This window comes from Miniopterus natalensis, chromosome 17 (assembly GCF_054644295.1).
Source record: "Miniopterus natalensis isolate mMinNat1 chromosome 17, mMinNat1.hap1, whole genome shotgun sequence".
Lineage (NCBI taxonomy): Eukaryota > Metazoa > Chordata > Mammalia > Chiroptera > Miniopteridae > Miniopterus > Miniopterus natalensis.
This window is the reverse complement of record NC_142097.1, coordinates 22914216-22929900: the sequence shown is the minus strand read 5'-3', so window position 1 is coordinate 22929900 and position 15685 is coordinate 22914216. Positions and strand designations below refer to the sequence as shown.

The 15685-nt window shown below is 58.5% G+C and overlaps 2 protein-coding genes across 5 annotated transcripts; one reads left to right on the top strand and one right to left on the bottom strand.

Annotated features, from left to right (window-relative positions):
• The first annotated feature begins 627 nt into the window (after window positions 1-627).
• On the top strand, window positions 628-5791 carry TUBG2 (tubulin gamma 2). 3 transcript variants are annotated; one of them, XM_016202171.2, is made up of 11 exons: window positions 628-898; window positions 1189-1301; window positions 1485-1652; window positions 1967-2035; window positions 2386-2465; window positions 2827-2953; window positions 3850-3936; window positions 4052-4201; window positions 4614-4766; window positions 4850-5011; window positions 5142-5790. In XM_016202171.2, exons 1-11 carry the CDS (start codon window positions 850-852, stop codon window positions 5337-5339), a joined length of 1356 nt encoding a protein of 451 aa, XP_016057657.1. In that variant the 5' UTR covers window positions 628-849; the 3' UTR covers window positions 5340-5790. The 3 variants fall into 3 exon arrangements, with proteins under 3 accessions (XP_016057657.1, XP_016057656.1, XP_016057659.1); XM_016202170.2 differs by lacking the exon at window positions 628-898 and having other exon boundaries at window positions 988-1301; window positions 5142-5791; XM_016202173.2 differs by lacking the exons at window positions 628-898; window positions 4052-4201 and having other exon boundaries at window positions 989-1301; window positions 5142-5791.
• Window positions 5792-6444: 653 nt separating this feature from the next.
• On the bottom strand, window positions 6445-14470 carry PLEKHH3 (pleckstrin homology, MyTH4 and FERM domain containing H3). Of its 2 annotated transcripts, none has more exons than XM_087826589.1 (13): window positions 14303-14470; window positions 12359-12414; window positions 11921-12000; window positions 11641-11832; window positions 11396-11553; window positions 11164-11284; window positions 10102-10408; window positions 9298-9505; window positions 8931-9067; window positions 8487-8619; window positions 7827-8285; window positions 7334-7525; window positions 6445-6803 (listed from the first exon to the last, which is right to left on the bottom strand). In XM_087826589.1, the coding sequence occupies exons 1-13, from the start codon at window positions 14462-14464 to the stop codon at window positions 6627-6629; spliced, it is 2382 nt and encodes a 793-aa protein (XP_087682715.1). In that variant the 5' UTR covers window positions 14465-14470; the 3' UTR covers window positions 6445-6626. The 2 variants fall into 2 exon arrangements, with proteins under 2 accessions (XP_087682715.1, XP_087682716.1); XM_087826590.1 differs by having other exon boundaries at window positions 8940-9067.
• Between the last annotated feature and the right edge of the window lie 1215 nt (window positions 14471-15685).

The window sequence follows — 15685 nt, the reverse complement described above, 5'->3', positions numbered from 1 at the left end:
CAGTGTTTATTGACAGATGAATGGATAAACTCAAAATGTACATACATACAATGGAATATTATACAGCTTTAAAAAGGAATGAAATTTTGACACATGATCCAACACGGAGTAACCCTGAGACATTATGGTAAGCAAAATAAGCCAGACACAAAAGGACAAATACTGTATTGTATGATCTCACTTACATGAGATACCTAGAGTAGTCAAAAATCATAGAGGCAGAAAGTAGAATGGTGATGGGGGGGGGGGGTGCGCTATTGTTTAATGGGTACAGTGTTTCAGTTTGGAAAGGTGACAAAGTTCTGGACATGAATGGTGGTGACGGTTACAGAATACAGTGAATGTACTTTATGTCATTGACTCATACATTTTAAAATGATTAAAATGGTAAATTTCATGTTAGGGCGATTTAACTTAAGAGTAGAAATTAAAAAGAAAGAAAATTGGCTTGAATCCAGCCCCCCCATCTAGCAGAGCCGCTGAACTATCTGCACAGAGCAGCTGACGCCGCACACCTGGGCCTCCCGCCCCGCGCGCCTCCCTCGCGCCCCCTCCAGCGGAGCCTCACTGCGCAGGCGCGGAGCGGGGAGCGAGCGGCGGGGGGCGTGGCCTCACTCTGCGCCTGTGCCGAATTCCAGCTGCAAGTGTCCTGGGGTTAATGATGCCCAGGTTGGGCATCCTGGCCAGCCGGCCGCCGGGAGACCTGCACTGCACACGCGCAGACCGAGCACCCGCGTCCAGAGACCGAGAGAGCGCGCGCTCCCCACGTCCTGCGTGTCCGGCTGCCAGGCTTCCGTCTGCGCCGTGACTCCCGCCCGGCCGGGCTGGCGCGACCGCGTCTGCAGAGCGATGCCCCGGGAGATCATCACCTTGCAGCTGGGCCAGTGCGGCAACCAGAGTGAGCGAGCGTGCGCCGGGCCCCCTCCAGTGTCCGGTTCTGCCCCTTCGGGTCCCACTCAAGTGCTTGGCATCATCCTGTTGCCTTTTCCCTCCCATGACCCCCCTGCCCTACTGCGCATGATAAACGAGCCCCAGACCTAGAGCTGCGCCTCTAGCCCTGGGCTCTGAAGGCTCCCAGACCAGGGGTGTTGGATCTAGTCTCTGAGTTGTGACAGTCTATGTGCCTAACCCCTGGGCTTCTGAGGCCTTATGACTCTAGCAGACCCAGCATCTCTCCCCATCCCCCAGTTGGGTTCGAGTTCTGGAAACAACTGTGCGCAGAGCATGGTATCAGCCCTGAGGGCATAGTGGAGGAATTCGCCACCGAGGGCACTGACCGCAAGGACGTCTTTTTCTACCAGGTGCTCCCAGTGACTTGGCCGGGGGCTTGAAGGGAAGGGTAACGGCCTGGTACTGGGAAACCCCACTGGGCAGAGGGGCCAGGGCTGCTGGCTTGAGGAGGGAGGGCAGGCAGGAGCCAAAGTTGGGAGGCCAGAGGACTGAGCCTTAGCTGAGTGGGCCCCCTCCTGGACTCCCCTTCACAGGCAGACGATGAGCACTACATCCCCAGGGCTGTGTTGCTGGACCTGGAGCCCCGGGTGATCCACTCCATCCTCAACTCCCCCTATGCCAAGCTCTACAACCCAGAGAATATTTACCTGTCCGAGCATGGAGGAGGAGCTGGCAACAACTGGGCCAGTGGATTCTCCCAGGTATTCAGGTGGCCATCCCAGAAACCCTTGATGTTCCCACCTTAGGCAAAGCAGGCTCAAGCAGCCTGGGGATCTAACTAGATCAGATTAACAATAAATAGGAGACAAAGGGATACCCTGACCAGAGGGACAGCCAGGGAGAGGTTTATGCAAACTGTGCAAATCATTTGCAAAGTAGCTTTTCTGGGCTGAGGGCCACAGCTGAGTCTTTGCTTGAGGGTGGCAGCAGTGTCCCTAGGTAGAATTTTGGGTGCTGAAAAGAGATGCTTTCCAAAATCTTCATCCTGACCCTCCCTCCCCCCGTCTCTGTGCAGGGTGAGAAAATCCATGAAGATATTTTTGACATCATAGACCGAGAAGCAGATGGAAGTGACAGCCTGGAGGTGAGGTTCTGCCCCACTGAAGAAGAAAAAAAAAAGGCTGAAATGTGTTTGGGAAATGTCAGGAGGTAGCCTGAACAGGTGGTGTGATAGGGACAATTCAAATCAAAACTCATTTATTGAGCATCAGATGTGAGATATTGAGGTAAATGAGGTACAGTCCTTGTCCTCAAGGAGATCCTAATCTGGATGGCATCAGTCTCGTAGGTATGAGTCATCCTTCCCACGAGCCTCAGCCTGGATGGACACAGAGGAAGGCTTGAGGCATGAGTGTGTTGGGAGTGGGGAATGAGACAAGCCTGAAGTCTCTCCCCAGATCCCTGGAGACTGCCTCTCCATCCCTCCCCATGCAGGGCTTTGTGCTGTGTCACTCCATTGCTGGGGGGACGGGTTCTGGCCTGGGCTCCTACCTCCTGGAGCGATTGAATGACAGGTAAGCCTGTGTTTGGGGAGAGCGCATTTTTTCTCTTGGACCGGAAGGCCTGCAACTAGCCCTTTGAGTCATAGGTAGGAACAGAGCCTGGCCACCCAGGGAACATGTTGGAAACAGTAACTCCTGGGAGGGCTGTTTACCTAGAGAGAGGAGGGGATCTACAGGGTTTGATGCTTTAATCTTATCCTTTTTGGCTCCAGTGCTCTTGAGACTCAGTTCTGCCCTCTACTCTTTTGTATAAGAGTTTGGTGGCACTTGGAAAGGAATGGCCCGTTATCCCTCGAGAAGACAGAAGTGGGCAGTGATGGGAGTCCTTCAGTTCACTGTGCTACCTTCCCCTTTCCCTCTTCGTCACTCCCAGATACCCCAAGAAGCTGGTACAGACATACTCAGTGTTTCCCAACCAGGACGAGATGAGTGATGTGGTGGTCCAGCCCTACAACTCACTGCTCACACTCAAGAGGCTGACCCAGAATGCAGACTGTGTGGTGAGCATAAGAGGAAGAAAGAGGAGGCTTGGGTCCACCTCCCAGTGCAGTGAGACACATACACCTGCCCTTTCTGAGCCCCAGCCAAGAGAACAGATGACCAGCAAATCCATACCTGGTGGCTCAAATTGTGAAATAAGGACGTGATCCCAAGTTGCTTACAGTCCCCCATATGTCCCCGCTTAGCCTATTTAATGCCTACTCATGCTTAAATTTTCAGCGCAAAGGTCACTCTCTGAGCATAAACCTTCCTGACCACTCAGTCAAGGTCAAATGCCTTTGTGCATATTTCGGACTGTAATTATACTTTTCTGTTGATTTGTTGTTGTTTTTTTTGTGTGTGTGTGTTTTTAACCCTCACCCGAGAATATTTTTTCATTGCTTTTTCAGAGAGAGTGGAAGGGGGAGAGAGAGAAAGAAACATCAATGTGAGAGAGAAACATCAATTGGTTGCCTCCCGCACGTGCCCTGACCAGGGCCAGGGATCAAGCCTGCAACCAAGGTATGTACCCTTGGCCAGAATCAAACCCAGGACCCTTCAGTCCATGGGTTGATACTCTAACCACTTAGCCAGACTGTCTCGGGCTTTTCTGTTGCTTAATATTTAATATCAGTCTCTTCCACTAGACTGTAGACCTGGTGAGGGGGAAGACCATGCCTTTTTACTCTCTTTGGTATCTCCAGAGCCAGGCACAGTACACGGTACATAGGGATAATCAAATATTTGTTTACTGCACTGGATGGTAGAAAAGTGTCTCATGCTCCAGACACAGTACATTCTTTTTAAAATTACACACTTCCTGGTTTGGGAATTTAGAGGAGGGATAAGCTAATAACTTATTTCTCTGCCCCCTTTCTCCTAAAAAAGGTGCCGTGACCCTCTTCTGTCCCCCCAGGTAGTGCTGGACAACACAGCCCTGAACCGCATCGCCACAGACCGCCTACACATCCAGAACCCCTCCTTCTCCCAGATCAACCAGCTGGTGAGCCATCACTCCTGGACTCTTGGACTAAAATCCTTCCCTACTGGAATGCTGTCTGGGGAAGGGAGCACCCCCAACCGGGCCAAGACCCATGACCTGGCATCCCTGTCCCCAGGTGTCCACCATCATGTCAGCCAGCACCACCACCCTGCGCTACCCTGGCTACATGAACAACGACCTCATTGGCCTCATCGCCTCACTCATTCCCACACCACGGCTCCATTTCCTCATGACTGGTTACACCCCCCTCACCACGGACCAGTCGGTAAGAGCGGCCCTCAGTGTCCCAGGCCCAACTGCCCTGGGCCCAGAGGCTCTAAGCCCGCCTTTCTCTTCTCCCTGCTGCCCCAGGAGGCTCTGTGCTCAGGGACTGGCACAGACTATACAACTTCCTTGCTCTCCTCTGTCCCCTGTCTTTGACTCTCTGCAGGGCTTGGGCCGAATGGGATCTACTTATGCTCCTGCACAGGGGCATGAGTTTGCTGAGCTGAGGATGGTTAAGATTCCTGATCCCACAGCAGAGGCTCAGTATAGACCTGAATCTAAAGACACTCCCCAAAGAGGCCATACTGCCCCAAGTCTGGTGCAGGACATGTGTTGCCTGTCTTCTCTGCCCATGCATCTGTGGACTGTGCCCTGAGTGCTGGCCTGGTCCCTGTGGCCCACTGTCCCCTCAGGTGGCCAGCGTGAGGAAGACCACGGTCCTGGATGTCATGAGGCGGCTGCTGCAGCCCAAGAATGTAATGGTGTCCACTGGCCGGGATCGCCAGACCAACCACTGCTACATCGCCATCCTCAACATCATCCAGGGGGAGGTGGATCCCACTCAGGTAGGTGAGGCCCCTTCACTCCACCCCTGAAACCTGCAAGGGTAGAGGAGAGGCCACCACCACCACCCCTGTGCCCACCCTAGGTCCACAAGAGCCTGCAGAGGATCCGGGAACGGAAGTTGGCCAACTTTATCCCCTGGGGCCCAGCCAGCATCCAAGTGGCCCTGTCGAGGAAGTCTCCCTACCTGCCCTCTGCGCATCGGGTCAGTGGCCTCATGATGGCCAACCATACCAGCATCTCCTCGGTAAGGCTAGTCTCCTGGTCTTCTTTGGCCACTCTGTTCCACTAGCCCCTTCATCATTCCCCCCCCCCCATCTATTCCAACCTCCCTATCCTGCACTGGCTCCCGTCATGGAGATTTCTATCTCTTTCAGCTCTTTGAAAGTTCTTGCCAGCAGTACGACAAGCTTCGGAAGCGGGAGGCCTTCCTGGAGCAGTTCCGCAAGGAGGACATCTTCAAGGAGAACTTTGATGAGCTGGACAGGTCCAGGGAGGTTGTGCAGGAGCTCATTGATGAGTACCATGCCGCCACGCGGCCAGACTACATCTCCTGGGGCACCCAGGAGCAGTGACTTCCTCCCCACCACTCCCCCTGGATAGTAAGCACCGTTTCCATCATGCCTGGTCCGTCTGACTCAAATTCCCCTTACCAGCAACTCTTTTAGGTTCATCTCCAGCCCAGGACCTAACCCTGTTCCCTGCCTCTTATGCCCTAACCCTTGATATGCTTGTTTACATCTAATAAAATAATAAAGCTTGGTTGTAAATATAATCAGGGTTTGGTCTGTGACTGTAGGGATGGTGAAGGCCCCTCCATCACACCTCCCAGTGTCCAGGCATGTGTTGGTAAGGTGACCTTTACCTGCCCTAGCTTTTTACCAGGTCTTAGTGTGTCTACTATTTCCCTTGACATCCTCTGCCTAGAACTAGGCTGTTTACTGGAGTTAGCTCTACTCTCAAGACTACAGAGGATTGATTACTGAAGTCTGCTGTCTCCTCCATGCCTAACTCCTACCCCAGGTGGATCAATGTTGCCCCAGCCTCCTCTACTCAGGGATGAGGCAATGGGGACTACTGAAGGAGGGCCAGCATTTTGAGCAGGTCAGGAAAGCTGGGACTCTGGATTCTCACTGCCCAAGGATATCAGATCCTCAGGAAATCAACCCCATAAAACAGGAACAGAACTCAGGAGTAGGACTGAGCCCATCCTGACAAGCTCTTTATCTGTGCCAAAGAAGTTCCTGGGTCTAATCCTGCCCCAGGCTTCTCTCCATTCCAGGCACACCAAAGATGGATCCAACCAGGCCCCCTATAAGCTAGACACCAGGATAGGAACTGGGTAGTACTAGTTCTGATGACTCACTGCCCTCTGCCCTCAGGGGAAGTAGGCCACCTCTATGCCACTCAATGGAGAAGAGTATAAGTAATTGCCAGCTTCCACAGTTGCCCCCTTGTCTACCCCACCCACCACCCAGTGGTAGCCAACTGGCCAGGAGGAGGTTAAATCCAGACAGTCAAGGAGGGTGGAGCCCTGTGGTGTCCAGACTCCCCTTAGTGCTGGTAAAAGCCCAGAGTGTGGGCGTCCCCAGGGGTGGAGCTCTGAGCTATGGGGCTCCAACTTGTCCCACTGACAAACTCTCACAGGAAGGGTTTGTGTAAATAAGGTGGGTTTTTTTTTTTTTTTTCTTCTACAAATAAATTAAGAAACAATCTAGAAAATTGTCTGCACCCATTGCAACCCTTGGGTGTAGGGTATGCCCTGTCCCTGCAGGGCTAAAAGGGTCCATGGTTCCCTCAAATCTCAGAGCAGTCCAGGTCCAGGCTGGAGATGGGAGGGAAGTTGTGACCTCTTGGCAGGCTCATTTCTGCAGCTGCCCCAAACAGCCAGACTGTCCCTGGGGCTCGTCCAGGCCCGGGTGCTGGCTGGGAGAGGAGGTGTCTGGCAGGTCTTGGCATGAAGGAGGAGGGCTGCTGCAGGGCCTCTCAGGGGAGGGGTTAGCCAAGTAGGCATTCACCAGCTGCATGATCTCTTCCACCTAAGAGAGGGCAGAGGTCAGGATACAACAGGGGCCACTGGGTTCTCCTGTCTCATCCTCTACCCAGGCTCCTTACCAAGGCCTTACATGAGCTGCCCCCTACAACCTTTCATTTCTCATCAACATTCCTTCACTACGTGCCAATCACACTTTATTCTTTGTGCTTCTCTAATAAGCTAAGTTCCTTCTCTACCTGGAATGCTGTTCCCTCAGAACTTCCTATGGCTAGTTTAAATGTCACCTTTTTAAAGGATACTTTCCTGACCATCCTATGTGACGCTATGGCCCCCTCCAGTCACCTCCTGTCACATTACCCTTTCCTTTGTAGCATTTATCACTATCTTAAATAATCTTTGATATCTTGTTCATGTCTGACTCCCCCACTCTAACGTAAGCTCCTTGAGTTTGTCTTTGATCACTGCCAGATCACCAGTGCCTAGAGCTGTACCTGGCCCATGCTCAGTGTTTAATAAATGTTTCTGGACATCCTTTCCCTTCCTTCCTCCTTTCACACTCCTCTTCCCACTCACCTGGGGACTCTGCAGGAGGAGCTGGCTCTCTCCCACCCTCAGTGACAGGGTGTGGGGGCCCATTAGCTGGCAGGCGGCCACATGACCATAGCTGACACTATGGATGGGCTCTGTCTCACCGGGTCGGGAGAGGGACATGGCCTTGGCTCCCAGGCCCAGGCATAGCTTCTGTGGAGCGCCCCCACCAGGCTCCTGGGGGCAGAGAGGCATAGTCAGGATGCAAAAAGAGGAACCTGCAGCATTATTTTTGATGGGAAGAGATGGCTGAGAGCAGGAAGTTTCCCAGTCCCCCTATGATCCACCATGCATATGTGGAGTTGGGGCTAAAGCTCCAAAGAAGTGAGGGCCCAAGAGCCAGGGACTCCTGGGGTCTGAGAAGGGCAGCTGTGCTGGGTGTAGGGAGTGAAATGACCCCACAGTGGGGGCCTCTGGCTCTGGGGCAAAGGTGTGGGGCTTGGGCCACCAGAGTCCCCTTCTCCCTAATCCCCCTCACCGTGCTCAGCTCCAGAACTTCATACCGAGCAGCGCCGAAACCTGGACACTGCGCCGCCAGAGCCAGGTAGGCAGCCATGGCCTCCGCTCGGCCCATGCCCCGTAGACGCTTCCAGCCGCCCAGCACAGCAGCTGCCATGCCCGCGCCACCGCCTCCCTCTCGGGCCGCGCTTCCCGCCGTACGGCCGGCCCCAGCGCGCCGGGCCCGCTCCGCTCGCCTCTTGGCCAGGCCCGAGCTCCAGATTGCCCCGGCCAGCAGGGCGGCGGAGGGGGGAGGCCTGGGGATCAGGCGGGGAGGGTCTTCTCGCGGTGGGGCGGGAGGCGGCAGCAAGCGGTCCAGGCGGGGCAGGGGCGCCCGCGGGGAGAAGTCCCGGTGCAGGCTCTGCAGGCGCAGCGCCGCCAGGGCGCGCAGCGTGTCGTCCGGCGGGGGAGGCCGGCCGCGCAGCAGCAGGGCGTGAGCCTACGGGGGAAGCACTGGGCGTCAGCGAGGCAGCCGCGGCTGTACCGTCGGGGCGAGGAAAACACCTCCGGGCGAGGAATCTGAGGTCTGGGTTCGACTAAAGCCTCCCACGGGGTTGCCGAAACGCCGAAATGCGATGGCCCAACAAGGGAGTTCAGGCTCCAGGGTCTTTTGGGGGGCGTGAATGCTACAAATCCTCACCTGCTCAAAGAGGAAAGGCAGTTCGTGACCGTCTGGGGACAGTCCCTCGGGGTGCAGAGGTCCATGAAGACGCAGACACAGTCTCCAACTGGAGTCGGGAGAGTCCTCCAGCGCGGCTTCCTCCGCGGCCACACTGCATTAGAGAACCCAGCGCTAAGCGACTCAGTGACAGCCCCCATCCCCCCCAAGGCCTGGGGCGGGACCGGGCCAAACTTGGGGTGGGGCCCTGGGGCAGGGGCAGGGCCAGGGCCAGGGCGAACTGGACCCAGGAGATCAGCTTTGAAATTGGGCTGCAAACCGCTGGCGGACAGGGGTCCATCTCAGAACCAGCAAACCTCACTATTCAGGGCAAGTAGCAAGCGCTCGTATACGTTTGCTTAAGGACTGACGGACGCTTCGAGAAGGGTGGGCTAACGCAGAGCAGGGCTGGGGCTGGACATTTACTTCTCAAACCTGGTGAGCACGTCGGCCACGAGCGTCCCCCCAGCCAGGGCTCGCTCCTGGGCGCCTCGCTGCTCGTACAGCGCGAAAGCGTTGCGGCTTCGGGCCAAGCCCAGCCGCCCCACCAGCTCTCGAGCCACCTGGAGGGGAAAGCGCGTGAGGGGAAAGTCAGACCGCACAGAGGTCTTCTCAGGACTTCTGGAGGGGCTGATCCAACTGGAGGTCTCTCAGTCCCGCCACACACATATCCCTCACCCAAATGATGAATCTCAGACGTGGGGCAAACCTGGGGCCCGCGCGCCAGGAGAGCTGGAGCACAGGAAGCTGGGAGGAAAGGCTGGGGTTCCAGGGGGTCTTTCTCTGGTCTTACCTCCGCCGCCGTGGTGTGGGAGTCTATGGCCACCGGGCAGGCACCAGCCCCCGGACAGTGCACGGTGCACAACAGCTCCTGCCGTCGGCTCAGCGCGGAAATCTCAGCCAGCGAGGGCACCAGCTCTCGGCCTCGCGTCCGGCCCAGCGCTTTTCGGATGAAGCGAGCATATTCCGCCAGTTCCGAGTCCGGGAGCGCCTGCTCGGTCCTGGGATAGTGAGAACCCGAAGATCGGTGCTCGGAGCGAGGGCTTTCCTTCTCCCCCTCACTCTCACAGTCTTATTTTATAGTTTATTTCGTCTCGTCGATTCCCTCCCCTCCAACTCCAAGTTCCATGAAGGCAGCGACGGGCTTTTCTGAATCTACACCCGGCGCTCTGTAGGGCGCGGAATTACTTTCTAAGTCCCGTGTGTCTCCCCGCCCCCCCCCCCCCCCCCGCAGCTTTCTAACTGCCCCTCCCACTTCCCAAAGTCTCCCCGATCCTGCTCCGGGTGGCAATGGAGCCGCACTCCGCTGTCCAGCCTAAAAGCCCCGGCTGCATCAGCCGCAAGGAAAAGCACCCTTTGGGTTATTCTTCCGCCCAAAGGGGGCACCTTTTTGTAATTTCTCCTCCTGCAAGTGAGATGGGATCTTGCCATTCCCACCAAGGCGCTATTAGCAGCGGCCTTGACCTTGGGCAAGTGCCTTCCCTCCTTTGGGTTTAAGTTCTCCAGGTACGGAACCCTTCTGAAACGCCCGCACCGTCATTCTCTCCCAGCTCTAAAGCTCCCTTGCGTTGGCCTCACCCCACCCCAGCCCTCTCACCTCTCCAGGTGTCCCAGGAGATGCCCCCGTACAGCTCCCCCAGGCCGGAAGGTACAGCTCATGCAGGTGAGAAGCTGCCAGTACCGTAGGGCCGCGGGGTCTTGGGAAGCCGGGAGCCCAGGGGGCCCCGCGGGGCCCGAGGTCTGCTTAGCCAGCTGCAGGAAGAGTTCGTCTCGAAGCGCGGGCAGGTCCCGGCAGGTCTGGAGCACACCCTGCATCAGGGGCCCGGGGCGCCGCGCCCCCTCCAGGGCCTGCAGAGCCAGGAACAGCCGCACCGCCTCCTCGCGCAAGGGTGCGTAGCCAGGACCTGCGGGAGCGTGGGGGTGCAGGGTCGGTTTGGAGAGGGGACACAGAGCCGAGCCCTGGGAGGAAGGCGTGAACCAGCGAAGGTCAGAGGGAGTATAAGGGAACGGAGGGTGGCAAGGAAGGGAGAGTACGGAGGACAGGAAGAGGGAAGGGAAAACAACGGTTCCTACAGAGCCAGACTCAACCCCCTGCCTCCCAGGAATCTTCCCCCTGGATCTGCTGAAGCTGCACTTCGAGTTAGTAAGGTGGAGGGATAGACTAAAGGACATAGGTTAAAACCAGATTCTGTAACTGGGTACAGAGCACCATCGCCATGGGCCAGAAAACAGGCTGGACTGGGGGGTCAGAAAACCAGGGTTCTTCTCCCCCTAATCCTGTAGCTTTAGGACCTGGGCCAGTCATGACTCCCATTTGGAAAGCAATGTAGCTGGGTGAGGCACAACCTTCTCCTAAAGTGGTGGCTTTCCCACCACTTGTAAAGGTGGGGTGGCCTGGTCTTAAGCCTATTGTACAAAAATAGAAGACGTAAAACTCGTGAAGGAACACCAGCAGTCAGAAAAGGTCAAAGGAGGCCTTTCTGTGTGACTGCTGGCTTCCCACCCTTACACCTTTGGTATCAGTCTGGTAAGCTTCCGGTTTCAGCTTCATTTTTTAAAAAGTGAGGGGCTGGGTAGGTCCCCTGAGGACTCCTAGATCCCTGTTAGGTGAGACATTCAGATTCCCCATCCAAGGGATTGGACCACTGTCACCACTCACCTGGGGCGCTGACTCCATAGGGCAGGGGCAGAAGTGGGGCATACAAGGACCCACTGGTGTGCCTCAGAATCGGGTTCCTTCGGTAAATGAGGGCCACGGCCTCTGGGTCTCCGCAGCTCTCCTAGACACGGGGGAAAGGGTCGCAGTCATGGAGAAGGGGGCTCCCCACGAATCCAGTACGCTGCTGGGCCCTCCACCTTCCTCTTTCTCGATGGGGTCCCCTCTCTCCTACCTGAATGTCCCTGAGCAGCAGCTGGGTGGGGGTCTCCAGCGGTGCCTTGGAGGCGATCACTTCGCGCAGCGCCACCCCCCAGCGCTCTGCTTCAGCCTGGCGCGGGGAGCAGAGCCTGACGCTGTGCTTCCGGCCAGACACGGTCACTGACCACAGACCTGGCGGGAAAGAGAGGCCGCGGAGGGTAATCAGGGCCAGCTAGGGGTACTGCCCAGGGAGGTAGGAGAGTCCTCACAAGGTCTCACCAGTCTCCTTGGGCCTGCGCTCCGGGCCGGTTACCGAGCACAGGCTGGTGAGCACCAGGCTCCCGAGGCGACGTGCCCCCTTCCCGCTGCTGCTGAACTGGTCCAGGGAGTCCCGGGTGAGCACGAACCAGGCCCGACGCGGGGGCAACCAGGGCCGTGCCCCTCGTCCGCGGGGCTCGCGGTACAGCCAACCTGGGGGGAGGGTATCAGCAGGCGAAGACATTATTCCCAGGAGTCGTAGGACTGAGGGACATCCAGAATGCATGAGGCGGGTCCTCACCTTTCACGACGACATCCGTGTCGTCTTCCAGAGGCCCCTTCTCCGGGATGAGGCTCCGTGTCTCTTCCCAGCTCTGCAGCCTGGGCCAGAGGGGACGAAGGGTTGGGCGAGGCTGCGGGTCCTGGCCCCAGCCTCCAGGGGGCTCCTCAATAGGGGTTCCCCAGACAGCAAGGGGTGCCTGCTCCCGGGCTGGGCACCCCTCCCCCAGGCTGTGGGAACTGCTGGGCCGGTCTGACCTCGCACCAAAAATAGCCCGGACCCCCCCCCTTCCTCCCGGCGCCCCCAGCCGGACCGCCCCCTCGGGACCCCAGCCAAACCACAGCGTCCGGCATAAGGACTCTCCCTTATTGCACAATCGCAAGAGGGGAGGCGGCAAGGATGGAGGTCCCGGGAACCGGCTGGGGTCTCCAGACCAGGGGACGTAGAGGAGGAGCTCACCTGTCTGAGATGGGCGCGCTCCTCACAGGCTGAGTCAGCGTCACATCCAGGGGGCCCTGGGGAAACAGTCTCAGTATCAGAGCCCTCCTCTCCGGATGCCCAGGGCTTCTGCCCCCAGGACGGTGCTGCTCAGGGGTTGAGGAATCAAGGAAGGGGGTTGTGACTGTGATGGAGGAAGCTGAAACCCTGGGCTCACCCCCTCCCACCAGACTCTACAGAACAGCTGAAGCTAAAAAGCCTTGTCTCCTCCGTTACCCTTCAAAGATGCAATCAGGGGTTTGGTGGGGTGGAAAGAGCACTGGGCAGGGAGTCAGGAGACCTGGGTTCTAATACCACCTCCAGCGCTAACTGCACAGGGATGTAAGAGAGGAATCTTGCAAGTCCCCTTCAATCTTCGGGCCTTAGAAGGGAGAGGTGGGCGAAGTCCCTTCTTGCTCCCGCAGTTATGAAGTCACCCCTCTCCCTCATTTCCCCTTCACTGGCCCGCGGGTGGGCACAGAGGTGAGTGAAGGGAAGAGGGATCCCTTCAGCATAGGGCTTTCCCCAAGAGCTTCTTATGCCCTCCCACAGACACCACTGGTACTCAATGTAAACAGAGACCCTGTCCCTTTGCTGGGGCTCAAGAAGGGCTGGCCAGGCTGAGGAATAGCACGTTCTCAAGGGGAGATGCGCAGTAGATTTCGCACGCCCCCCCCCCCCATGCCCTAGAACTTCAACTGTAGACTGGGGTCTGAGAGAGGCCACAAACCCATCCCCGAGCCGGGTCGGGCAGGAACTGTTCCATCGTCCCATTGCCCGCAGACTGCTAAAGCCAGGAGGGAAAGGTGGGGGAGGGGGGCCAGGGACACCTGTCCCCTAGCTCCGGGGAGGGGGGTGGAGGTGGAGCAGGAGGGAGGCAATGGCCTGATTCACAGAGTACACCCTGCCTAGTCTAGACGCTTGGGGACGCCTGGGTCCTGTGCATTCCTAAGGCAAAGATTCACCTATTTTCTGCGGGGTCTGAAAGGGGCTCTGGGCCACACCACCGCAGTAGGCAGGTGCTGACCACTCTTAGACCAATTCCCCTAATCGCAGTCCCCTGCTTCCCTCCCCCCCTCTATATTTATCCGCCCTCCGCCTCCGCCAGGTGCTGGCGCCGGCCCCGGCGGCGCAGCCCGCCCCACCCGGGCACGGAGCCACCGGGCCTGCTGGGGACCCCTGGGCGGGGGATGGGAGCCTGACCCAGGCCACAGTGCTGGGGAGTCTGGTGGCGGGTCTGCCAGGGAATCAGAGGGGATGTCAGGGGATGGAGCTCTCCCACGCCAATAGTGCCTCAGTTTCCTCACGAGGAGATTCGACAAAATCGGGGAGACCAGTGTCCCTCACCATCCCCTCTGAATTCCCCAGGAGGCTCACCAGGGAGGGCCAAGAGCTCTGTCCTGAGGGTAATGACGAGGAGTCCTCCAAGAGTCTTGGTCCCCAGCTCCCTCTCGGTGGGGTCCCCGCCACGCACCCTAACCTGAGGGTGCCTCCTCCCCCTCGCCCGGGTCCCTGGGGTGAGAGCTCCCGCATAGCCCCAGCGCGCCCGACCTGGGCGCAGAGAGGACCCAGGCGCCCGGGCCGCCCAGCCGGCCTCGCCACATTCCTCGGCGGTGGCGGAGGCGGAAGGAGATGGGATGGGACGCGGGCCTGGCAGCGAAGGGAGAGGCTGGGCCAGGTCGGGCCACGCGTGACGCCTCCCTCCCTCGGGCCCCCAGCAGGTGGACAGCACCCAGCGTGAGGCCCACAGGCACATCCGAGCAGGGCGCTCCTAGAGCTCCCGGGACTTCGGCCCCAGGGCGAGACCTCACCCACTCTCCAGCCACCCGAGAGCGCGGTGCTCGGCTGGAGTCTGGAGCGGGAGCCGGCGTGACGGCCGGTAGTAGTGAGAGGGGCTGAGACACCGCTTCAGCCCCCGGGACTTACCCGCCCGCCACCCGGTGGACTCGGGGTCCGCAGCTCAAAGGTCTCGTCGTCCTCGTCGTCGTCGCCGTCCCCGCTAAGCTCGCCGTCCCCGTAATCCCGGTGCAGGAGAGTGAAGCCTCGACGGCAGCAGAGGAGCCACCACAACCCCCCGGGGAGAGGCATCCGGGCGAGCAGCCGGGGGGGGGGGGGGGGGGCGCGGGCAGCCGGGGCCGAGCTGCAGGGGGTCGGAGAAACTGGCGGTGCTCAGACCCGATGGCGGGGGGAGGAGATGAAGCGGGCGGAGGGGAAGGGAGAAGGGGACCGGGAGGAGGCGGCGTCTGGCGCTGGGGTGCAAGGGGTTGCTAGCTAGAGCCTGCGGGGGGCTTGATGTCTCTGCCCCCGAAGGGGGAGGGGGAAAAGCGTCTAGGGCCCGGGTGGAAGGAGGGAGCAATGTCCGGAGCTGGGAAGTAGTGTCCGTTGTAGTGTCCAGCCCTGTGGGGGGCAGTGTCCGGTGCAGTGTCCAGGGTGGGCAGCTGTCCAAGCTCCAGAGAGGGTCGTGTCCGGTAGAGCGTCCGGTGGCCGGGGCCCGGGCCGCGCGCGTTGCGCTCCCTGCAGCCCCGGGACTGGCGCGCTAGGGGCGCGAGCACAGCCCCGGGACCCCGCCTCCCAAATCCCCTCCCTCCGCCCCCCCTTCCCACTTCTGTCTCTCCTCCCTTCTTTACAGGGCAGGGTCCAATTTTCGTCACAGCCTCCTCTGCCCAATCCCCGTGCCTGGCGCCGGGAGCGGCCACCAATCAGGCTACTGAAACGGCGGTGGGTTGCATCATGTGCCTCTGGCTCGGTGACAACGGGGCGGGGCCAGGGAATTGGGAGGGATGGGGCGGTGCGAAGTTAGCCAAGCACTCGTCTCTGAGGTCGGACAGAGTGCTAGTGACGTCACGGAAGCCCGCCTTCAATCTCGGTTTTAACTCTTGGCTCACCAACCTGCAGATGAAAAACCCTCCTGAGAGGAAGCTTTGGAGAACGAAGGGCGTAGGGCATCGAGGAAGGTCCCGACTGCTGCCCTCTGAACCCCTGTCTGGCCTCAGGATCTTTGAGAAAGGAAAGAACCTTAGCTACCTGTGGCCGGCACAGCTCTAGCGGTGGCCCTCCGCCCCTGGATGAAGTCCAGCTCCTGGACATGAGTCACCTCCTTTTTGAAGTGAATTGCAGACCTAGGCCGGAAATAAAATCGAATATAGAGCGCATAGCTCACTGAACTCCTGTGGGGAGAGTAACTTGGGATTCTAGGGAGTTCTGTTGTCTTCGGATAGAGTGGAGGCCTCTCTGGGTGAATATCCTGCTGTTTTGCGTAGGAAAGGGTTAACCCAGGCGCTAAGCGGGCGGGGCGGGGCCGCGGACGGG

Excerpts from the sequence above, each read along its gene's own strand:
- TUBG2 (XM_016202170.2), top strand. The coding sequence starts at position 1,119 with ATGTGCCTAACCCCTGGGCTTCTGAGGCCTTATGACTCTAGCAGACCC. Across the intron at positions 2,036-2,385 it reads ATGGAAGTGACAGCCTGGAG|GGCTTTGTGCTGTGTCACTC; the intron begins GTGAGGTTCTGC and ends CTCCCCATGCAG. Across the intron at positions 4,202-4,613 it reads CCCTCACCACGGACCAGTCG|GTGGCCAGCGTGAGGAAGAC; the intron begins GTAAGAGCGGCC and ends CTGTCCCCTCAG.
- PLEKHH3 (XM_087826589.1), bottom strand. The coding sequence starts at position 14,464 with ATGCCTCTCCCCGGGGGGTTGTGGTGGCTCCTCTGCTGCCGTCGAGGC. Across the intron at positions 8,286-8,486 it reads TGCCTTTCCTCTTTGAGCAG|GCTCACGCCCTGCTGCTGCG; the intron begins GTGAGGATTTGT and ends CTTCCCCCGTAG. Across the intron at positions 6,804-7,333 it reads TCCTCCTGCAGAGTCCCCAG|GTGGAAGAGATCATGCAGCT; the intron begins GTGAGTGGGAAG and ends GCCCTCTCTTAG.